Source organism: Mesocricetus auratus, unplaced genomic scaffold (genome assembly GCF_017639785.1).
Source record: "Mesocricetus auratus isolate SY011 unplaced genomic scaffold, BCM_Maur_2.0 Super-Scaffold_100008, whole genome shotgun sequence".
NCBI classification, from domain to species: Eukaryota; Metazoa; Chordata; class Mammalia; order Rodentia; family Cricetidae; genus Mesocricetus; species Mesocricetus auratus.
Window position 1 is genome coordinate 3349711 of NW_024429192.1, and position 24379 is coordinate 3374089.

The 24379-nt window shown below is 51.9% G+C and overlaps 1 protein-coding gene across 1 annotated transcript; it reads left to right on the forward strand.

The window, feature by feature from the left end:
* The first annotated feature begins 786 nt into the window (after nt 1–786).
* On the forward strand, nt 787–24379 carry Vps26c (VPS26 endosomal protein sorting factor C). The gene is made up of 8 exons (XM_040750422.1): nt 787–986; nt 9241–9384; nt 9972–10121; nt 15262–15342; nt 16831–16905; nt 19652–19802; nt 20894–21046; nt 22786–24379. Exons 1-8 carry the CDS (start codon nt 930–932, stop codon nt 22866–22868), a joined length of 894 nt encoding a protein of 297 aa, XP_040606356.1. The 5' UTR covers nt 787–929; the 3' UTR covers nt 22869–24379.

Sequence of the window (24379 nt, forward strand, 5' to 3'; positions counted from 1 at the left end):
GGACAGAATTATTCACCCCCGCCCCGCACAAACTGGAGACGGCGGCGGTGGGGACTCGGGAGCGCGAGACCCACTTCCGGATTTGCACACAGGCCTCGCTTTAGAACCGCCAGGAAAAGCCCGGATGGCGGGGGGCGGCGCCGGGGGGCGGGGCACGGAGCTCAACCCGGAAGGCCCGGCGACGTCTCGGCAGCGGCCGGCGAGCAGCGCTTCCTCGGGGGCCTCGTCTATCCCCGCGTTCGGACCCGGCCGTCCACGTCCCGAGAGAGTCCCGGGCTCACACACACACTCAAGAGCGGACGCAGTTTCGGACCCAAACGCCGGCCGGCGGAAGTCCTCCCGCATTTCCGGCTCCGGCCCGGAAGACCCAGAAGCCCTCGCGGCCGCGAGCCCCGCGGCGGGTGACCCGCGCTGCCCGAGACCTTGGCCGGGCGCCGCCTGAGGGGGCGTGGTTTGAGGGCGTGGCCTGCGGCCTCCGCCAATCAGTGAGCCGTCAGGCCGCTAGCGCGGGGCCACGCCCCTGCGGATAGCCCGAGTCGGCCCCGAGGGCTGGGAGGACCCGGGCGCGGGCGCCGCTGCGGGGAAGGAGGAAGCCGATGACGGGAGGGGGGGAGGACTGAGGCGGGGGGACACGTTTCTGCCGTCGCTTCCGGAAACCCACCTCCGCGCACAGCCTGACGGGAGAGCGCCGCCTCGCCCCCGCCTCGCCGCGGTGCACGCCGGGAGACCCGCGAGCTCCCTGCAGCCTTCCGGAAGTGTGCGCGCGCTCTCCTCTCCCCCTCCTCCCCGCCCCTGGGCCGGAAGGAGAGGGAGGGAGAGAGGGAGGCACGCTGGTCACGTGGCTCCGCGAGGGACCCAGCGGGAGACGGGCGGGGCCGCGGGCCGGGTCACGAGGGGCCGGAAGTTGCGGCCCGTGCGGATGCTCCGAGATGGGGACCTCCCTGGACATCAAGATCAAGAGGGCGAATAAAGTGTATCACGCCGGGGTAAGTGGCGGGCTTCGGGCTCCCGCGGCTGCGGTGACGGGCGGGCGGGCGAGGCCCAGGCCCGATGGACGGGGAGCAGGTGACAGGCGGCCCTCGCTCCTGTCGAGGCTGCAGAAGAGCTTTGGACGCGGTGCCACCCCGCGATGCGCACTCCGCTTCCGGAGCGCTCGCCCCAACAGGAGCCGCCGTCACCCCAGAGTCACCGCACGGCCTGCGTCTGCACACAGTCTGCGGTGTCGGTGCTGACAAGGGACACAGCGCCGGCCAACATCTTAAGTGCATGCTGAAAACGGGGGTCCCGGTAGTTACAAAGATCCCGGTGACACACCCCCATTCCCACCCTCACCGCACCAAGGGAAAGAGCTGCTTCTGGTTTCCTGTCCGTCAGCATTCAAAGACTCCCCCTCACCCCCCCAAAAAATGACAAAAGCCCAGACACCACCGAGGTGCCGGCACACGGTGTAAAAGCCGCTCTGCACTCCGTGCTGTGGCAAGATGCACCGAGAAAGAGTAGCTCATGCTAGATCCCTGCCACAATATTTCATCCGTGTATAAAAGCAACAGTTTGCCCTGACTCACCCGGTTGAGGGACACCGTCAAACCATTGGCATATTCTTTAGGGGAATAAAAAAAACGGCCTGGGGAAGTAGCTGCGATTGTAAAATAGTTCCCAGCGTGCACCAGGCTCAGGGTTCAGTCCTTGGCGCTGCCAAAACCACCAGTCGTGGTGGTGGTGCTGGTGGTGCCTGTAGTCTGACCACGCAGGAGTTAGAGGTAGGAGGGTCACAAGTTCATGGCCATCATCTGCTGCATACCAAGTCTGATACAAGCCTGGGATCCATATGATCCTGCCTCGGAAGAGGTAAAGGGCCGGAGAGATGGGCCAGGCGTTAGGAGCAGGCACTTAACCTCTGAGAGGATTCAGATCGGCTCCCCAGCACCCACCCTGTCAGGACTCCCACTCCAGGGAGTCTGACACCTCTGGTCTTGGGTTGCACCTGCGCTCACACGCTCATATCCACTCAAGATACAAGTGTATGCACACAATTTCAAATGCAGTTTTAAAAGTCAAGGCAATGGAAGTGTTTAAGAGGAGGGGAGGGCCAAAACATACTGCACAGCTGTGTCGAACAGTGAATTTGTGCCAGTGCTGAATTTCCCAGTGCATCTGAGTTATGAGGGAGCCCTTTCTGTATACTGAACTTTGCCATAGTAACCTCAGAAGGCCTAGCCATAGAGCCTGGATGTGAATATGTGCCTGCCTGTGTGTACAGAACAAAAGCAAATGTAGCAAAAACTAACAGTTCTGAGTCCAGTTGAAAGCTATGTGGCTCTACTCTTTGTAGAGGTAAAATTTATAGGGGGGTTGGACAGATGGCTCAGCGGTTAAGAGCACTGACTGTCCTTCCAAAGGTCCTGAGTTCAATTCCCAGCAACCACACGGTGGCTGACAACCACCTTGAACGAGCTCTGATGCCCTCTGCTGGCCTGCAGGCAGAAGATTGTATACATAATAAATAGAATAGTTTTAAAAATTTATATACAAACACACACAAAGAGATATACTTTGGATACAGCAAAAAAATCAGCCCTTTATTTGTTTATTTATTTTGTTTTTGAGATATGGTTTATTTGTGTAGCCCTGGCTGTCTCAGAACTCAGAGACCCACCTGTCTCTGCCTCCCTGAATGTTAGGATTAAAGGTGTGGGCCACCATCGGACTTCCATTTTGTTTTGTTCTCTTTTAACATTTATTTATGTGTGTATGTTAGTATGTGTATAAGACACACACACAAACACAGAAAGAGACAGACACTGAGTCAGTCGATACTTTTCTGTCCACCATGTGTGTCCTGTGGGTCAAATTCAGGTAGTGCTTGGTGACAGGTACTTCCCTGCGTTTTTTTCATCTGTCTGTCACTCAGTTGGCCTGAAACTCTCTGTAGCTGCAGCTGGTCTTGATGTTGCAGCAGTCCCCCTGTAGTAGCGTCTGGAATACTGGGATTGCAGTCAGGAGTCACCATCCTTTTACTTCTAAGTTCAGGAGTCTAAGTGGTTTTTTTTTTTTTTTTTTTTTTTTTACGAGACAGGGTTTCTCTGTTTTGGAGGCTGTCGGTCCAGCCTGGCCTCGAACTCACAGAGATCCGCCTGCCTCTGCCTCCCGAGTGCTGGGATTAAAGGTGTGCGCCACCACCGCCCGGCCAGGAGTCTAAGTCTTAATATTCTCATCTGTAGGGTGGAAATGGCACCTCCTCAAATGCTGTATTTTCAGAATTACGAGATGATACTTCCAGGCTGGCCATAAACTTGACCATGGTAGAGGTGCAGACGCTAAGCAGTCGTATTGTTCTATTCCCCTCCACCCCATGGTCTGTTCACCCTCGGCACCATTGCCACAATGACTACAGCAGCACACTACTCCACACGTGGCATCCTGAGTGCTTGCTGTTGTCTGGTCCTGCCCACTGTGGACAGGAGGACCGAGGGTCAGCATCCATGCTGATGTACAGGTTCCAGCACTTTGGAGCCCCAAGGTAGCAACACTCTGTTATTTGTGTGGTGCACTAACAGGTACTTGAATAAAAATACATATGACGTTGTGAGTTATGTTATGTCTTGATGTGCTGGAGGAGCTCACTGGGGAGAGGAACCCTGTAGTACATCTTTCTGTAATCTAAATATTCATTTGTTTTATGTATGTGACACCATTGGATGTTAGAGTTGTGAAATGCAAAGGAGATCACTCCTAACACAGCCAGGTCACCGTGACAAGAGACTTCTGTGCTGTGGGGGGGTCACTGTTACCCACCTACTCAAACCAAAGATTCCAGGACTCTGCGTTCATTTTGTCTTACTTGTCGGGGATGTAACTTCTTCCTAAAAAATAAAGAGGAAAACCTAAACGCAGCAGCTCACTGTTTTTAACGAAAAGTTGCAAAACTATAATGCTCTTTAATGATGCAAGCCCAGGGCTGGAGAGGGGGCTTGAGTTCACAGCCCTGGCTGCTTTTGTAGAGGATCCTAACCGGTTCCCCCGCTCACAGTCCCACGGGATCCCTCATCCTCTTGTGACCGTTGGGGACACCAGGCATGCGCCTGCGCGGTGCACAGGCACACTTGAAGGTAAACGCCCTGCTCACCTGTATCCCTGTGGTGGTGTGAATGAGAACGGCCCCATAGGCTCACACAGTTGAATACTTGGTCTGCAGTAGGTGCGAATTTTCGGGAAGGATTAGGAGGTGTGGCCTTGTTGGAGGAGGTGTGTCACTGGGGTTTGAGGTTTCTGAAGCCCACAGGGGCCCAGACTCTCTGTTTTGGGTTTGTGGGTCAGGATACCCTTAGCTACTGCTCCAGCGCCTGCCTGCGCGCTCGCTCCCTACCATGACGGTCATGCGCTCACCCTCCGAAACCGAACAAACTCCCTGTTAAACACTCTGCTTTGTAAGCTGCCATGGTGTCTCTTCACAGTAATAGAACAGTGACTAAGACAGTTGTCCTGCTAGATTCCTAACAAGTGGATTGCAGTGCTGTGCTATTTTTAGATGGCTATCTTCAAGTTAGGAGAGACTGCAGGGTCATGGTGGCTCTGACCCTTAGGAAGCACAGCTGTGGACTGTAAGTGGACCACTCCCCACTTGTAGCCTAACACCCCGGAAGAGGATTGTCTCCTGATTCATAACCTAGCCCTTATGGAATGCCTGGAAGGTATTTGGAGAATTGTCCCAGCCTGTTTGAAAATTGGGCTGCAGGAAAATTGTCATGTGGTTCTGTGCTTGTCACTGCTGCTCTCGTGCTGGCCTGGACACTGGGTAGCCCGCCTGTCCCCTGCAGGGCATGTGTTTCCCTTAGGCTCTGGCGCAGGTTAGGTCAAGCATGCTAAGCGTGCACCCTGCAGGTCAGGGCTGCTTGGACTCTCTCCCTGCCAAGTGAGCCATTGCTCTTCCCAGCTTCACCCAGTGCTGCTTCCTGCTGCTTGCAGGGCCTACCGGGGCCTTCCGTGAGGTCCACATCCGCATCCTCTGCCCAGGTGCTCTTGCCGTCCTCTGCCGTGCTCCATGCCCAGCTGTGTGGAGCCAGCCCAGGGCCGTGGGGCAGCCGGCCCCGTGTTAGCTACTTCCCACTCTGCTGAGGAGAAGTCCCCTGACAAAGCAGCAAGGGCTGCTCCCGGCTCACAGTCCACAGCGGGAGCTGCTGGTGAGGGATGGGAGGCCTCTGCAGTCAGGAAGCTGAGGGTGTTAGCGCAGAGGCTGGTCTCCTGCCTAACCCTATCAAGTTAATAATCAGTGTTCACAGCCCCCCTCTGGCACCCTTCCCCCTTTGCTGACTCCTCTCCAGGCCCAGTCAGCGCCCACTGGTCTGTCTGTCTGTCCTGGGCCTGCACTGCACTCAAGGCAGAATGCTCTGTGGGCGGTCCCAGTGCCCGCCAGCTCAGGAGTGAGAGGACGTGTGGTGGGCGGTTGGGGGCAAATGTGACTGCAGCTGAACATATGGGCACAGTCCTCCGTGATGCCCATTCCTCAGTGTCATATGATTGCCCTGATTACTGACTGACCCCTTAGCAAGGGGTCACTGAGACGTTCAGATGCAGCCACTCTTCTGTTTACTGTCCATGGTTGTTGCGTCACGGCATCCCTTGGTAGAGCCGCCTGCTGGGGTGTGTTGTGTACACTCAGGCCTCTGCACTGCTTGCCAAACGCAGGTGGCTACAGATGCGTTCTCCTTTCCTCCGCATTTTCGGGATCAGCTGTTTCTAGGCTGTTCTTCTCACAGTTGCATTGTAGCTGTAAAGTGGTAACACTGAAGAGTCCCACGTGAGGAAAAGTGAGAGCTTTCACTGAGTAATGCCCCGCCACACGTTGTTCATGCAGACCCGTAGAGAAAGGGTCCCGGGGAACTGCTTCTGTGCATGAAGAACCCTGAACTACGGAGCCCACACTGGCCTCAGGCCCACAACACCCCCTCGCCCCAGTTTTGGGATTTCGGCGCGTACCGTTACCCCCTAGCGTAGTTCTTACCTTTTTATTGCTGAGCTGTCTAACCCTGTATGGATGAACCCCAGTCTCTGCACCCATCCACAGAAGGACGTCTGGACAGATGGGAGTAAAATTGCTACAGCTGTTATGCGGAAGTTCTCGGGTGAAGATAAGCAAATGAAAGTGCCAAAGTGGGTAGCACTATGTCACGTAGAGTATTTCTGTTGTGTTGTTAAAGTGCGTGCGCGCGCGTGTGAGTGCAGGTACCTGCAGGGACCCTCCATGTTGAGACCCGTCCCGCAGTGGAGTTAATGAGGTCTGCTTGCTGGGCCCCTCCAGCCCCGCACCTCACTTTTGTTGATGCATGACAACAGCGTGTTCTCCTCAAAACCCTTCCTCGCAGAGCTCCGGTAGATACATATCACACTGGCTGTCACTTGTGTGAGAAACACCCGATGGCTTTGTCCTACTTTGCAAACAAGGTGGAAATGCCGCTGTTGGTGCTGGTGGGAATGGAATCCTCTCAGTTCTGGGGGCGTTTTCTAGCCAGACTGGGGCCGAGCGCTCGTTCCTAGGAAGTAGAAGTCGTTCATGGCCTCCCTCCCTCATTTTCCCCACCCAGCACAGTGACTTAATTGTGGTTTGGTCACTTGTTAGTTAACTCTTAGTGACCCTTTTCCCCACCGGACATCAGAAGAATCCTGGTGGCTGTGAGGATGTCAGGAGGGAAGGCAGAGGGCTCAGAACAGCAGTGAACTTTGACAGCTGTTCATCGTGCTGCCAGCACTCTTGGCAGGATGGAGGGAGCACGGCCCAAGTCTCGAGGAGTGTGTCACTCCCTTGCCTGTGGGTCCAAGGAGAAGGCTGTGTCTTCGGAGAGCGTGCCCGCTTTCCGTTACCCAGACCTAAGAGACCGTGCACTCAGGTCTTAGAGGTGTCCCATCCTGGAATTTTACTGAAAAATGAATTGTCCACAGGTGGTGTTGACTCACACCTTTAATCCCAGGACTCTGGAGGCAGAGACAGGGAGACCTCCGTGAGTTTGAGACCAGCCCGGTCTACTGAGCTAGTTCCAGGACAGCCTCCACAGCCACAGAGAAACCCTGTCTCAACCCCCCCCCCCAATGAGAAGTTGACTGCGGTAATAGGTCACCAGTTCTTATGGCTCAAGCAGTCACATTCCAAGAGAGGTAACAGTGACCCCTCTGCCCATCCTCATCCCTTCAGCTCTGCCGTCACATCTGCCAGCTTCTCAGCTTCTTCACAAGCATGTACACAAAAGCACATCCAGAGAGCACCCCAGCACTCCAGTAAGTGGGGCAGTGTACAACTTTGAAAATGTTTCTTACAGCCCTAGTCATGACAGCTAAGGTGTGCAATCGGCCTGTGTGCCTACCGACAGAAGAATGGTAGCAAAATGTAACGTGTACACACGGAATGTTCTGGTACACGTCTAAACCTCGGCTGTTAGGCAGGCCAGGTGCATCCTGCTGCCCCCCCGGCTGTGTCTGTTTCTTAGTACAAACTATGGTTTGACCATTTTATTGCAGGAAACAAAGTCATTACACAGTCTGGAGTGGCCTCTTATGTTTTGTTGACAAGGTTGGGAAAGTGTCTTCTTGGTCAAAGGTGATGCTTGTTTTTGCTGTGAAGGTCACAAGGCCAGGGGTGCACAGGAAGCTTGCACTGTGTGCACACCCAGGCTCATCTGTGGGGATCTGGTTAAGGCTGGGCAGTGAGGTCCTGGTCCACCTCCAGTGTCTCCAGAGCAGGGGGGACACTCTGGCCATATGCCTCAAGAAGGGTTGAGTTTTTCTCAGGGTCAGTGAGGCGCCTTGCTGCCTGCTTTGATGGAGAACACAGGTTCACATTCCTACATAGAGCCTAGAACATTCTGCCCACCTATGTTTTCTGCATACGAGCACCAGGAAGCTGCATTCTCCCTAACCCTTGTTACCTCAGCTTTTGTGGGTCAGGGGTCATCTTCATATGACAGGGCCACAGCGCTTCTCCAGATACCATACACCTCTGGAGTTTCTCGTAAGATGCCCAGGTCTGTTGCCATCCTCAACTGGAAAGGGATTCCCCTCTGAAGTCCTGTTTCCTCAGCCGAGGCCCCTGTCTGATGTCTGGGGTAAGGCATGGCTGCTAATCGGAGCTATGCATTTTTTCCCCTTTCTGTTGAACGTCTAGGTAAGAGTGGTTTTTTTTTTTTTTTTTTTTTTTGGTTTTTCGAGACAGGGTTTCTCTGTGGCTTTGGAGGCTGTCCTGGAACTCGTTCTGTAGACCAGGCTGGCCTCGAACTCACAGAGATCCGCCTGCCTCTGCCTCCCGAGTGCTGGGATTAAAGGCGTGCGCCACCAACGCCCGGCTGGTAAGAGTGGTTTTTAACAGGAATTTCATAGTATATAAGTTTTATTTTTCAAGACAGGGTTTCTCTGTGTAGCCCTGGCTGTCCTGGAACTTGCTCTGTAGACCAGGCTGGCCTCGAACTCAGAGATCCGCCTCTGCCTCCCGAGTGCTGGGATTAAAGGCCAGGCCAGAATTATTTTAAAATTAAATTTAGAAGCTAAATTATTTCAGAGGCACTTTCATGTAAATCTGCTTATGGTATTTTTTATGTTCTACAAACATAAAGTTCTCCTGGGATTCTGATGAGAGTAGAGATAATACTGATCATTCAGAAAATGTTATTTCTGTGGTTGTATGTGGAGGTCGGAGAATGTCTTGTGGAAGTCATGTTTCTCCCATCCATCACGTGGGTCCCAGGGATTGAACTCAGGCCATGAGCTCGGCAGCAAGTGTCTTACCCGCTGTGCCGTCCTGCTGGCCCCTTTTCAGTCAATCTCAGGGCTCTGGAGCAGGTAATGAAAAACATACTTAGTACGTTTACCAGACACAGGTACACACTTCCCCCGCAATCCCACAGAGCACATGACACGGTAAACTGTCTTCCCTGGAGAACAGGAATAAAGTAAGCAGCAGAGTCGGAGTGGGCTGACCATCTGCATTGTCCCACTCTGGAGGTTTCATTTGTTGTCACCAGCTCTGTGCCGCCATCACGGTGCCGTTTGCCGGCAGTATTTCTGATCCAGACTTCAGGTGGGACCTTAACAGCCAGGACCGAAGATGCCTCTGGAGGGCGGCATTGGGGGAGGACCCAGTGCGTTCTCCGTCCAGGCATCACTGTTGTCGGGCGGGGACATCTCCAGAGTGTGTGGATCTCAACCGGGTTGCTCAGGGGTGTGCTGTTCTGACTGGACGCTGTCTCTTGTCCCCAGGAAATGCTCTCTGGTGTGGTGGTCATCACTAGCAAGGACTCCGTCCAGCACCAGGGTGTGTCCTTGACAATGGAAGGGACTGTAAACCTGCAGCTCAGTGCCAAAAGTGTGGGCGTGTTCGAAGCCTTTTACAATTCCGTGAAGGTAAGAGCCAGCGCAGCCCTGTTGCTGTGCACGGCACTGTTGCCGTGGGCGCACTGTTGTCGTGGGCGCACTGTTGCCGTGGGCGCACTGTGCCGACGGATGCTGTGTATTTGCCGCATGCCTTGGTAGCTGTGGTCACTTGGCAGGGTTCGTGTCCCTCACAGTTTCAGTTCTTACAGAGCAGCCTGAAGTCAGTGTGAGTCACTTCTGTGTCCTGCTAGCATGTAAGCTGGTGGCATGTGTGCATCACACACACACACACACACGCACGCACGCACGCACGCACACTACATTAACTAAGTGTAGTGAGAAAATGAACCATTACCGTGCAGACTTAAAACCCAGAAGCAGCTTGTTGTCTGTGTCCAGCCCCGCCCCGAGCTGCCGACACACCAGGAGCAGTGGTGCTGCCAGCGGGACGGTGTGTGCGTGTCCCCTGGTGCGGCTAGTGTGACTGTGTGTGCGTGTCCCCAGGTGCGGCTAGCGTGACTGTGTGTGCGTGTCCCCTGGTGCTAGCATGACTGTGTGCGTGTTCCCTGGTGCGGCCAGCGTGACTGCGCTGAGGCTGACGTGGACTTGTGTTGCAGCCCATCCAGATCCTCAGCAGTACTATAGACGTGCTGAAGCCAGGAAAGCTGCCCAGCGGCAAGACCGAGATTCCCTTTGAGTTTCCTCTGCATGTGAAGGGCAGCAAAGTCCTGTACGAGACCTACCACGGCGTGTTTGTGAACATCCAGGTGAGTTCCCGCCCCAGACATGATGCATTTGTTTTTCTGCCGAAGCCCAGCTTGCCTGCTCTCCTTCACTGAGGTAGCTGAGCTCAAGGCTCTAACAGTGCTCATGCTGTGTCGACTTCTCGTTCTGTCCTGCTAACTCCATCTTGTGTGAGTTACTGTTTTTGCTGTGCTAGACATTAAAGCCTGAGCCTCACCCATGCTGCAGCGGTTGTTACCCTAAGCCCCGGTGACCCTGTGATGAGTAGGAACCATGGTTATAAATGCTTCCTGAAAGTTCCTTTGTTTCTCTGGATTTTCCTCAGGCCACAGTGGCACCGTCAGGGGCACAGAACTGCTTCAGTCTCTTCCTGGCACCCGCAGTAACTTGTCTGTTTTATTCTTATGACTGTCTCTTTGTGTAATACCAAAGGCTGCCGCTCCAACACAGGCTGTACTCTTCACTGAGGAAACCTTGTAAATGAGGGGAAGTGGATTTATGACTTCCTGTCTACCTCTACTGGTGAGGGATGGCTTTCACAGTTGCTATTGTCTCAGGAGCAGAGCCCAGTCGTGACCCAGCCAGGGAAAGAGCCGCTTCCTTCATTCAGAGCGAAGAAAGATACCTCTGTGTGGTCTGCTCGTGCTGAGTGAAAAGCCCTGAAGTCTCAGGATGCACAGAAAGGCAGGGAATTAGAGAGGCGCTTGGTTTCTTGGTCTAGTTTAAGTTCATCACATTTGCACTTAGTCAGTGCCACTCACTTGCTGAAAAACCTAGCACATTAAAAAAAATTATTTTCAAAACATTTGGGAGAGTTAACTTAAGGTTTAGTCTTGGTGTGTCCTGGTGCAAAAGCTGCTTTCCCATGAAGAAAATGTTTTCGGCGCCCTCTGTCACACCGGCTGAAGCAGCAGCACACAGGCACGGGCGCTGGCACACGAATGCACACACATAAAGTAAGTCTAAGAAGCAGCAGTGGTGCTGGAGAGCGCCCAGCAGTCAGCACTGGGCACCGCTCTTTGAGAGACCCAGTTTGGTTTATAGCACCCACGTGGGCTGTCCACAGCTACCTGGAACTCGGCTCCAGGGGATCTGATGCCTCTCTGTGGGCACCTGAACACATATGTATATAACCAAAGACACACAGCACACATACACATAATTAAAAAAAAGAAAACCGAGTGAGGGGCTGGCACTGCACGGCTCAGCAGGTAATGATGCCTGCTGCCAGGCCTGAGTTCTTTCTCCAAGCGTTGCATGGTAGAAGTTGTCCTGTGACTTCTGCAGGTACACCGTGGTGCTCACCACACAAAAGGAAATTGAAAAGGAAACCCATTGAAATGAGGTCACTTTTTCTGGTCATAGTCTCCTTTGTTTATTGTCACATGAGAGAAAAAACTGATTTATTTAAAGTTAGATTGGAAGTCTCCTCCTTTTCCAGATTCTGCTAAGAATACAACTGTAGAATGAGTGCATGTACTGGGCCTCTTAGACGCAAGAGTGTTAATGTGTGACTGGTTCTCTAGCACAGCTAATGATGCCAACTTTTTCCTTGGTCATCAGACTTTCCCCGCTTCAGGGTTAACCTCAGCTACAATGGAACTGTACATAGCCCCAAGTGTCTTTAAAAATTGTAAAGATGCGCCGGGCGGTGGTGGCGCACGCCTTTAATCCCAGCACTCGGGAGGCAGAGACAGGCGGATCTCTGTGAGTTCAAGGCCAACCTGGTCTACAGAGCGAGTTCCAGGACAGGATCCAAAACAATACAGAGAAACCCTGTCTCGGAAAAAAAATTGTAAAGAGTTTCTCACTGCTTAAGATGTCTGCTAAAATCTCATATTCAGAATTAATTTATAAAAATTCTAGTCTCCCTTTTCATAGTTAAAAATAACGCGTGTGCGTGTGTGCGAGCGTGCGTTGGACAGATGGTTCAGTGGTGAGACGCACCCGTACTGCTCTTGTATAACGCGTGTGCGTGTGTGGTGCGTGTGTGGTGCGTGCGTGCGTTGGTCAGATGGTTCAGTGGTGAAAAGCACCCGTACTCTCTTGCAGACCTCAGTTCCTAGCACCGCAGCCTCCTGTAGCTCTGGCTCCAGGGGAATCCCCTGCCTCTGGCCTCCATGAGCGTCCCCCTTCACATGTGCATATTCACATGTAGACACCCACACACAAACACATAAATCTGAACCTTAGCGAAATCCAACCTTTGGTGACTTTGCTCAAGCCTGGCCTCCTCCTGCTGTCCTCTGTGGCTCTCCCCACACGCTCACCCCATAGGACTGGGAAACCTAGTTACAAGTAAGAAGACCAGGGTTGACAGCAGCGCAGATCTGGGCTCCAGTTACATCCCTGCCATCATGTTGTGCAAGGATTTGGTATAGGTTTTGGCAGTGGGCAGGGGTCAGTTCAAATCCCGCCTCTGTGAGCCTCCTCCGGCAGCCTGCCTTTGGAGGCTGACCTTGCTGCTAGGAGGTCAGTGAGAAAATGGCCTGTCACCAGAATGTCACACACAGTGAGTAGCCGAGAGTGATGAGCACATGATAGTAGCTCTTTAACAACTGCTTTGGTTCTTTGTGGTTTGGAAGTCATATATAGACCAGGCTGGCCTCGGCTCACAGAGCTCCACTTGCATCTGCCTCTGGAGTGCTGGGGTTAAAGGCGTGCACAAGCAACAACTCTTTTTTAAAACATTCATTCATGTGTGGGTGTTTCCCTGCATGTGTCTGTGCACCATATGTAAGCAGTGACCATGGAGGGCATCAAGTCCCCGAGCTAAACAGAGATGGTTGTGAGCCACCATGTGGCCACTGGAATCAAATCCAGGTCCTTTGCAGGAGCAGCCAGTGCTTTTAACCACCGAGCTTCACCCCTTGCAACAGCTCGAATAGCAGTACTGTAAGTTGACTGAAACAGAAGACAGGGAGGACTTGACCCCTCCTACAGCACACAGAGAAGTTGCTCTTTGTTCACCTTGCTATGCCCCAACAAATCACATGATCCACTCATTTACAAATGACTGGTCTCGCCCTTCATGTATAGAGACCAAAGTGGATGTCTGTGACTCACACCTTCCTTTCACAGATTGTAGAGTGAACTTAAATTGGCCTAAATTCCAGGGGAGTGGAGTGGCTTGGCCAGATTGGATACCAGGGCCCCAGAATGTTTGAGCTTGGCTTTCTTGTGTACTGGCTTTGTCCCCTGGATATCTTGTCCCTTGTTAGAGAAAGCTGGTGGCCACGGGACAGGTGTAGCTTACATCTTCTGGGCCTATGACTCAGTAAAAAGAAAATTGTTTCCTCGAGTCCTTTAGAAAGGTTCTGGCTTGGGCTGGCACATGCCTTTAATCCCAGCACTCGGGAGGCAGAGGCAGTCAGATCTCTGTAAATTCAAGGCCAGCCTGGTCTACCGAGCGAGTTCCAGGACAGCCTCCAAAACAATACAGAGAAACCCTGTCTTGAAAAACCAAAAAAGGAAAAAATAGTTCTGGCTTTACCTAGCTCTTCTGAACTGTTGAAGGGCTGGGAAAAGAATGGGACGAGCTAAGCCAGAGAGAGAGAGGCTCACTTCAGTCCAGACACACACACACACACACACACACACACACACACACACACACCATTCCTAAGTGAGCTTGTCTGGTTTGGGGAGAACAGATTGCAGTCTCCCTAGAGAATATATATATATACACTTCATATACACATAAATACATTTTTAGATCCTTATAGGCAAGAGATGATTCTTATAAAAATGTTTTATCTCCATGCAGTACCTAAATATACAGGAACTTATTTCATGTGGGAAGGTTGCTCTTTGAGAGTGTAGCATCCTAGAAGATTCATAGCTATGCATACAGTCTTGGCTATGAACATTACTTTTGACACAATTCAAAAGTTTTTCCTACAAGATTAAAGCAACAAGTAACCTGACTGAACAGTTGTATGAGGGTCTGGGTCTAAGTTATGCTGAGAAGGGACCCAGAGCTAGGCACACATTAAGCAAGTGCCTCTTGGCCACACCCTGGCTCCCAAAGTTTAGCGCTAAGGTGGTTTCTGAGCTGCCTCAGCTCATGGCCAGGGATTTAAGGCCACAGTTTTTGTGCTGCAACCAAGTAAGCAGTAGGGACCACACTGCAGTACCTGGTTCCTGGGAAGGACTAGAGATCCTCACAGCAGGGACTCTGGCAGTGACAAGCTCAGAAAAACCACCACTCACTCAAGAAAGGAACAAGCAAGGCAAAGCTGCTGTCTCCTGAGCCCCTCCCTCCTGCCCGTCAGTTCACAAGAGGCTCTGACTGGAGACCAGCGGACAGGGCTGGGAGAGGAGGCTGGCTCTGTGGTGTCTGGATGTGCAACTTAATATCAGCCTTCTTTTTCTTTTTCTTTTTTTTTTTTTTGGTTTTTCGAGACAGGGTTTCTCTGTGGCTTTGGAGGCTGTCCTGGAACTCACTTTGTAGACCAGGCTGGCCTTGAACTCACAGAGATCTGCCTGCCTCTGCCTCCCGAGTGCTGGGATTAAAGGCGTGCGCCACCAACGCCCGGCAATATCAGCCTTCTTACTTCTGCGTCTCTGAATTTCTAATCTTTAAAAATACCATCTTTATTTCTTCTTTAACACACAGCAATGGTTTTTGGGATTCCCTGTAGTCCTGTTTTGTTTTCTTTACTCATCCGATGGATCACCCGTGGCTCCTTGTTTGTAGATGAAGAACTCTTCAGGACAGTGTGGCCCAACTTGAGTCTGGTGCCCCACACTTAGCATCCAGTGTGGTACTTGGGAGGCGCCCGAGGCTGCTCCTGGGTGTTCACGTGGGGCTCGTGGACCCCCTCACAGTCAACCTATCCCTGGGGCTGCAGAGGGAAGCTGCACTCGGGTTGTGGTTTGTCTGGGCACACACAGAGGGGGACAGCTGCATGGAGCCTGCTCCCCCAGTGCTCTGCTGCCTGGTTCTTACCTCCTACACGCTGCCCGTGGGGGCAGCTGCCCGTGTTTGGTTTAGAGATGCCTTAACTGCACACTAGTTCCTCTGGCGTATATCAACTGTGTGAGACACACCCATTGGCCAAAGTGTCCTGAAAATGTGTCGACTGCTCATCACTTTGGATGTTGTGTCTAGATAAGAACAACGTCTCCTGAGATGATGTCTCTCTCCTGCTTCTCCTCTAGTACACACTGCGCTGTGACATGCGGCGGTCCCTGTTGGCCAAGGACCTGAGCAAGACCTGTGAATTCATCGTTCACTCTGCTGTAAGCCTTCCCTCGGGGCCCTCGGCTGTCGTGAGCTGTGGTAGCACTGCTGACAAGCCAGCAAGCTGGGTCTGGATGAGACAGTGGAGACCTGAGCAGCAGCGTGGGCACTGCCTCTGTGACACCACCTTCTGGGTCTCACCTCACCCGGAAACACCGTTTTACAGCCTCAGCGAGCATCCTCACTGTCCCTCTCTGCAAAGGGAGCACCCACCTGACCCCCAGTTGCCGTGGCAAACACAGCGGACACGGGCGGCTCTCGTGCTTGGCGCTCGGTGCCCTGTGAGAACATCGGGAGGCGCAGGCCTGTCTCTTTCTCGTCCTCGCACTTTTAGCCCGTAGTTTGCAGTACAGATTTTTTAAGACTGCCCGTCCATGCCATCTTGGGTAGCTGGACCCCCGCCACTGCTGCTGCAGCCACTTGGGGGAGCTCATGACAAGTCCCTCAGAGCCTTCATCAGCGGCCCTCACCTGTTAGGGCTTTATGTCCTGAAACAGACTTACATTTTGTGACCAGCAGAGTCTCAACTCAGCCCAGGGCCTCTCTGAAGCCCCTCCCCCGTGACTAGGGTGAGGAGGCCCAGGGCAGTGGCTGCATTCCCCAGGGCCCGTCTCTGCTCATGGTGCTGTGTCACCACAGGGCCTCCAGTAACTGGATATTTGTAACTCTAGTGCTGCCAAGGCTGGAAGCTGGGTGGTCACCAGGAATCCAGATTAGCCTGGGCTACATAGTGTGCTCAGAGCCGCCCTGTGCTGTCGACAGAATGGTGAGATACTGTCTCAAAAAAACCAGGAAGGCCAGGTGTGGCGCACGCCTTTAATCCTAACATGAGGGAGGCAGAGCCAGGGAGATCTCTGTGACTTCAAAGCCAGCCTGGTCTACACCGTGAGGTTCAAGACAGTTAGGACTGTGTAGGGAGACTTTGTCTCAAAATAGGTAAAGAAAAGAAAAGAGAGCTGTCAGTGGAGGCCTCAGAGAGAGGCTGTGTTCACTCTGGCATGTGGTTTACAAGTTCAGTGTTCTCTCGGCAGCAGGAAGAACATTCTAGGAACACGTGAACCCATCCATCTAGAGGGTATTGAAAAGCGCACTCTGGGATAAGTCTTTGGGAAGTGAGTGGTTCTTGGGTCTTGCTGACCTTTTGGATCCTGGCCCTTAGGTGTGGTGCCAGGCAGGCTTCCGTGTAGCCTGGCTGTGAATAGATTCTGGAATGTTCCTTCTAGGTGGACAGCTATTTAGCTAATGGCAGACAGCACTAGCCAGTGTGGTTCAACTCTGCACACAGTGGGCAGGAAGGTCTCAGGTTGAGACATCTGGGCCCTGGTGATGACACTGTTCTGGGGGAGGGTGGACCTGGGTTGTTTGTTTGGAATCAAATCCCTGATTTCTTCCAGTTTGCTTCCTGCACTGACATTCCTTGAGTCAGAGGGGGAAAGCTGCTCTGTCCACCATCCTCACCTCTCTGACTGGTTTTACCTCCATTTCAGCCTCAGAAGGGGAAGCTGACCCCAAGTCCTGTTGACTTCACGATCACCCCGGAAACCTTGCAGAACGTCAAAGAGGTACTCACTCCTCACTCTCGTGTGTGTGTGGCTCCCATAGTAACATGACCCAGTGACCGGTTAACTGCCCAGTTGTTCTTAGTTGAGAATTGAGATGTCAGTGACAAGAGGTTTCTGATGGCGTTTGTACCCAAGGGTGTTTTCAAATTTATTTCATATTGAGCTCAGTCATTACCAAGGGGGAAGAAAGGACAGCACTTTTGAAGGCTCCCCATGTGCTTTTGACCCGTTTTTGTGAAATGATGATGCCTCACTGTGTTGCCCAGGCTGGCCTTCTCCAGCGTCACCCGGTCTGCAGGCCCCTGGCTGGTCTGTCTTCCTGCCTGAGCGTCACTACTCCTGCCCCCACGCCCGCTCCTTTCTTTCTCTGGGCCCTGTCTCTCCTCACTGAGGCTCGGTCTGCAGTCTCTCACCGGCATTCCAGTCAGAGAACTGCTCGTGGGGGTGACAGCAAGGACACAGGTGTTGGCGCAGCTCCAGCAGATTTCTTAACGTGAGAACCAAGGATGCCGGGATCTTGGTGGCAGCTCCCAGCAGGCCTCTTCTGGACCACTGTGGCCAGCCTTCTACTTCCAGAAAATGTCCTCAGAGCAAGCAGCGCTGTCCACAGCTCTTTTCTGGCTAGGACTCAGCTTCTTTACTCAAGTCTGCATTTTGCTCGTGCTCATAACCGGGTTGAAGGCGTGTCCGGGAGATCTGGGACACGAGTCGTGACTGATGTCCCCTTTCAGAAGGTTCTGGAAGGCAGTGACCATTGTGTCCTAGGGCCAGGCAGATTTCCGTGCCCTACTCTTGTACGCCTTGTGCAGTATTTTCTTGGGACCTGTGCCGCTCCCTCCCCTTCTACTATAGACAACACCCTCGCCCTACCCCTACACACCTCCTCAGGGCTCCCCCGCTTTCATGTTCTTCACATGTTGGTTCTTGGTGTAGATTTATTAATAAGATTGTCTCCCGCCAGCCCTGGTGAGACTGTTCTCCCGAATCTAAGTGGACACTGAATTTTGTCGAAAGTGTCATACAGGGAGTGGCAGCTGTATGTAGGTAGCCTTTCTTCTGGGTGAACAGTGTTTGTCACACAGAAACATTCATCTTAGTATTGGAAAATGAGAAAAGTGTGGCTTTATTTTATTTCTATGTATTTGTTTGTTTGTTTCTTTCTTTGGGTTTTTCAAGACAGGGTTTCTCTGTGAAATAGTTCTGGCTGTCCTGGAACTCACTCTGTAGACCAGGCTGGTCTGGAACTCACAGAGATCTGCCTGCCTCTGCCTCCTGGGTGCTGGGATTAAAGGCGTGCGCCACCACCGCCAGGCACATGCTTTATTTTGAATAACTTGTATAACACATCATTATTTGTAAAATGTCACTGGTGGTTTTCCTTTCCTAAGTAAAAAGGAACTGGGGGGTAGACTAAGAAGTCTACAGAAAGCACAGGAGGCAGAGATGAGGCTCACAGAAGTGCAGTGCACCTTACACCATCACTGCTGGGGAGAGGGGAGAGGGACACGAGTGTCTGAAGGACTCTTGAGGACGGCACTGGAGGTTGCTCTTTCAAGGCTGCCTGAAACCTGTGTGAGCCTCTGCTGTCATCTACCTATCTAAACAGATTCAACCTCTGTCTCCCACCCACATTCTAGTGGATTTGGCAAGTAAAGATTGCTGGTGTTCAGAGCTGCACCCATCTGGTGGCCACCAGCCCTGTGTGACCGCGGCCACTCAAGATGTGGCTGGCTGACTTAAGACAGGAAGTGAGCTGCGCGTGGCATCCGGGTCTCGAAGACTCAGTTTGAATAGGAGAATGCAAAGCATCGCTTATACTTTGTGTTTCTGAGACAGTCTCGTGTCCCAGATTGCCCTTGAGTTATTTAGTGGAGGGTGACCTTGATCTTCTCGTCCTGTTGCCTCCACTTGAGGGCTAGAACGGCAGGCGTGTGCTCCACGCTGGTTTGTGGTACTCCAGACTAAAGCCAGAGCTCCATGCATGCCAGGCGAGCAGTCAAATTTCTCATTGATCATGCGCAGAAATGATGACATTTTGGATATACTGTTAAAATTTTTAGTGTAGATACCAGAAAATTTTAATTATACCCCTGGGAAATAACCAATTCTGAATGATTTTAAATTCGTGGCTTATGTTGCTTCTCCTGGAGCCGGATAGTGGGAGCTGACAGAGATGAGGACTCCTACAGTGGCTGCCCAGCTATTTCCTTCAGAGCCACTGCCAGCTGCCCTTGGCCAGCTTCCTGTCTACAGAAAAGGGTCCCAAAGCTTTTCATCAGGCATTGAGAAACACCACTCTTTCAGTAGCCTTGAAATGAAAATAATTGGCTTCAAACCTTCCTAATTGGGAACATTGTAAAACTGACTACCTTTTTCTTTTTTCTTAAATCTTTTTTTTCTTTTCTTTTTTCTTTTTCTTTATTTTTCAGGCTGGGGTTGATGGGGTGGTTGTCCTTAAACACTCTTGTTAACTTCTCAGGCTTTTAACATTTTTTTTGTCTTGTTGCCTGGTGAAGATTCTCCAGATCTGTCATGTCTGTTTGTCCTTTATGTGGATGAAGGGCGCCTTAGGAGTGGGTGCCCACTGAAAGATGGTGACACTGTTTTTCTTTCTTGTTTTGTACAGCAGGGTGTGCATAGTTTCTAGAACAATTACCCAACTTGGTTTTCAGTTCTTATTTGTAGGCAAGCAACTGTGATAACCAATGGCTCTTTCCCTTTTGTTCCTGATGTCTGTGTGTCATAGAGGGCCTCACTCCCCAAGTTCCTCATCAGAGGCCATCTGAACTCCACCAACTGTGCCATCACACAGCCCCTGACAGGAGAGCTGCTGGTGGAGCACTCAGACGCCGCCATCCGGAGCATAGAGCTTCAGCTGGTCCGGGTGGAGACCTGTGGTAAGGCTGTGAGTCTGTCGTGTCCCCTCGGGCGGCACTGAGAGGAGTGGGGCGCTGTGCGGTCACAACGGGAAGCTCCGGGGAGCAGATGGTCTCTAGCTCACTTGTGCCCATTCCCCTGGAGCTTGCTAGTGAGGGCACGCCTAAGCTGTGTCCTCAAAGGTTCTGATTCAGGTGTGGACTGGTACCCGGGAGTCAGGCGGTGCGGGATTAAAAATGCTCCCCCTCGATTCCTGGGAGTGGTACATGAGGTTCCTAGACCCTGCGTGGAACACAGTGAAGCAAGGGCCTGAAGCAACACATCGGGAAGATGGCAGCCTCGTTTTGCTGAGTTGATGACCGTGTTCCTAGGCTTAGGCTGCCTGGAAATTCATGTGAATAGCTATAGATGTGCTTCCCGAGAGTTGTGTATTGGGAGCCTCGCCCCCGGCACAGCAGTGTTGAGTGAGAGCTTTCGGGGGGTGACTGTCTTCATGACGGGTTGTGGGGTTGTCTCAGGAGAGGGCTGTTATAATATGGAGCTCTCCCAGGCTGGCTAACTGTGCCTCACCTGTTGTAATGTAACAGAAGCCGTCATGTGTCCCCTGCTCTAGTGTGTCTGTGGCTCGTGTGTAGGTACCTGTGGGCCTGTGAAGGAGCACTGGATCCCTTAGAACTGCAGTTAAGAGGCAATCGTGACCTGCCTTATGTGGGTCCTCGATGAGAACAGAAAATGTTGTCAGCCACTAAGCCATCCCTCCCTGTAGTCCTAACGTGGTGCAGAACATATTGTAACAGAGCAGGTGTGCCTGGGACCTCACCGCTATTCTGGTGACCGTCGTGACCTACTCACACTTGCGTGTGGTCATTGGAATACACATGGGGCATTAGGTTCCCCAGCACTGGGAGTCTTGGGAGCTCTTAAGGCCAGCGTGATGATGATTAAGGAATTGAGAAGTGTGTGTGTGTGGGGGGATTCCTAGTCCTGAAGGACAAACTGGAGAAGTAGGTAAATGTGTTGTTGCTGTTTGGTACGGTACTACAAGGGTTTGTTGACCAGTTTGCTTTGGTGTCATGGTGTCCTGACCCCATGGTGTTTCCTCTTTCCCCAGGGTGTGCAGAAGGCTATGCCCGTGATGCCACAGAGATCCAGAATATCCAAATCGCTGATGGGGACATTTGTAGAGGTCTTTCTGTCCCTCTGTACATGGTCTTCCCCCGACTGTTCACCTGCCCAACCCTGGAGACCACTAACTTCAAAGTGGGTGAGCAGCCTGGCCCGGGGGCCTGTGGGAAGGGCGTTGTCCACAGGGTTGCAGTGGTCACAGCCCACAGCGTTCAGCCCTTTGGCTCAGCAAGCCCACCTATTGAAAGCCTCCTTCAAAGACACCATGGGTCTATAGAAGCCTTCAGAGTTGTCAGTGTGCGACTAAATGCTGAGGAGGGACAGTGAAGGGAGCTGGGCTTATTGTGGGTCCCAGCTCGGGAGTTTGGCCCATTGCGGTGGGAAGGCCACTACTGGAGGCTGCCTGCTGACACCTAGGTGGACCGGACGACAGAGATGAATGCTGCCATCAGGTTTGCTCTCTTGGTGGTTTTCTTTTTATCCAGGCTAAGACCCATCCCATGAATGGTGCCGCCCACATTCAAGGCAGATCTCCCCTCCTCAGCTAAACATCTCCAGAAATTCCCTTGAAGATATACCAAGAGAGATGCCTCTTACATGACTCCATAAAGATTAACCACAAGTCCACTCTGACAGCTTACACCAGAACACATCATCTTACAACAACAGCATTCATTCAACTTAAAAAGTCCCATGAACCAGGTGTTGGTGGCGCAGGCCTTTAATCCCGGCACTTGGGAGGCAGAGGCAGGTGGATCTCTGTGAGTTTGAGGTCAGCCAGGACTACAGAGCGAGTTCCAGAACAGCCTCCAAAACAATACAGAAAAACCCTGTCTCGAAAAACAAAACAAAAAGTCCCCAAGATCTTCAGTTTAACAGAGGTCTAAAGACCAAAGTTTCTTCTGAGACGCAGCTGTGAGTCCTTGTAAGATCAAAGGACAACCAGCGTACTTTCAGCACAGGCATAGAAAAACACATTCCCATCCAGAAAAGGGAGCAGCAACAGGGCCAAAGCAAAAAAAAAAAAAAACCAAAGCAATACTAACCCAGCAAGTCAAACATCAAGTCTTGTCCCCATGTCTAGCACCTGGGGTTCCTGTAGCCTCGGGTCGCCCCACCCATCCAGTTCTACTGCATACAGCAGTAATGGCTGCATGGCCAACTTTTCTTGGCCACAGCTACCCTTGGCAGAAGTTTCTCAGTCCTTGCATCTCCAACATTCTGGGGCTTTCCCACTGCGCTTGGGGTATAATTTTACAGCTACACACGGTGGCCTCTCTAGTGAACCTGACCCTGCTGGCCTCAGTGACTCTGTGAAACGTGTACAGATTTCCGTAACTCTGTAACTGCAGCGTTTTGCACACCCGTAAAGCCAGCGTGGATACTGCTGCCATGTTGTTTTCTGCACTGGCCACCTTCCACAGATGTGGTGGCCGCTGTGACCCCTGGTGACTTACCCTGGGAAAACACTTCTCCATGTTTATGTAATTTATTATTTTTAATTATATCTATGTGTCTGTGTATGAGTATATACACCACAGAGCCCTGCCCAGAGTGGAGTTTCTGTAGTGTGGTGCTGGTGTCTCTGCCCATACCATAAACCATACTGGGACTGGCTCTGTAGCTCAGGCTGGCCTCAAGCTCCCTGCCTCCCTCCTGCCTCTGCTTCTCAAGCGCTGGAGGTACAGGTGTAGCTAAACCAGATGCTGGCCCACCAGCTGAGTAGAAAGTTTATAGTGGAGTCACATATCAGCATGGTCTCACTGGTCCTACAGAAAGTGCAGGGAGACACTGAATGGGAGTTAAGGACAGAATTCCAAGCGGCACCTGGACATTGCCTCCTCACTGTTAGAGTGACCATCTCTCTCTTCCCTGCAGAGTTTGAGGTCAACGTGGTGGTCCTTCTTCATGCTGACCACCTCATCACAGAGAACTTCCCGCTGAAGCTCTGCCGGACATAGTCCAGCTGCAGGAAGGGGACAGCCAGGGTGGCCACGTGGACATCTATGCGGTCATCTGCCCACACGTGGACATCTATGTGATCATCTGTTCACACGTAGACATCTGTCTGATCATCTGTTCACACGTGGACATCTATGCGGTCATCTGCCCACACGTGGACATCTATGTGATCATCTGTTCACACGTGGACATCTGTCTGGTCATCTGTTCACACGTGGACATCTATGTGGTCATCTGCCCACACGTGGACATCTATGTGATCATCTGTCCACACGTGGACATCTATCTGATCATCTGTTCACATGTGGACAACTGTGCGGTCATCTGCCCACACGTGGACATCTATGTGGTCATCTGTTCACACGTGGACATCTATGTGATCATCTGTTCACACGTGGACATCTATGTGATCATCTGTTCACACGTGGACATCTATGTGATCATCTGCCCACACATGGACATCACACAGGCTGCTGAGGCCCCACCCCTGGGGGTCTATATTTTCATGATTTCTGCTCATTGCTTGTTTCCTTTAGGTGCCTAGCCTCAGCCTTTCCTCTGGAATGTAACAGGATTTCCTCATGTGCGTTGCAAGATCACAGAAAACATTTCCCACAGCCCCAGATGTGCCTGTTTCTTTTTAGGTTCAGTAAAGCAGCTCTCTTTACTGAACCCCTCTCCAACTCCTACAACAAAGGGTGGGCAGTCAGCAGGCTCACAGATTGAACCTGTGGAACCCTCCAAGGAGTGACCGTGACTTCACCTTGATAATGTCTCACTAGAACTTCAGATGGCTTTAGGGATCAAGAAAGCAACAACAGCTAGTCCTTGTTCTCCCAGGAGTGAGGGAACCTGTGAATGCTGGAGTTCTTGTGCCCTGTTGAGCGGCACGCACACTTAAATCTGCCATATTCCCAGAGAACACTTAAAGGCAAGGAGGGTGCCCAAGGGAAGAACACATATGGATGGCTGCTTGTTGCTAGGTAACTTCTGAGTGACAGGAGACCACGCTGAGGAAGGACTTGGCCTGGCCCTGACCCGAGGGACCTGTGCTTTGACCCAGGGTTGTGACGTGAAGAGTCTGCCCTCGCGTCACACTGTACCGCAGACTGCGTGGAGAGTGTGTTGTAATGCTTCCTTCCCTCCCATGCTGCTGTTCTGTTGGTCATGGTCAGGGAGCACTCTGCACTGGCTGGCCTGCCTTCACAGCTTCTGAGGGGCAGCTGCCTGCACTGCCATTGTCCTGTGACGGCTGACACGGAACCGGGCCTCCCCGGGAGACTGAGGAGACATAACAGAGCCACCAGACAGTGGGTTCCAAGACGCTGTATTTTTGATCTGTCTCTTTTTTATGCTTACATCATAATACTTATCTATCCTTGATGTATTTAAACAATCAAGTAGCCGAAAATAGAGGCCACACTTTCTGGTCAGTTTACAAGGAAAAGTCATCTTTAATGACATAGTTTTTTTTTTTCAATGAATAAAGAATGCTAAGTGATTTTTAAAA

What these genes read in the sequence shown, in the direction of transcription:
- Vps26c (XM_040750422.1), top strand. Translation starts at nt 930, where the DNA reads ATGGGGACCTCCCTGGACATCAAGATCAAGAGGGCGAATAAAGTGTAT. An exon ending in CCTTTTACAATTCCGTGAAG is followed by an intron (nt 9,385 to 9,971) that starts GTAAGAGCCAGC and finishes CTTGTGTTGCAG; the next exon opens with CCCATCCAGATCCTCAGCAG. An exon ending in GGTCCGGGTGGAGACCTGTG is followed by an intron (nt 19,803 to 20,893) that starts GTAAGGCTGTGA and finishes CTCTTTCCCCAG; the next exon opens with GGTGTGCAGAAGGCTATGCC.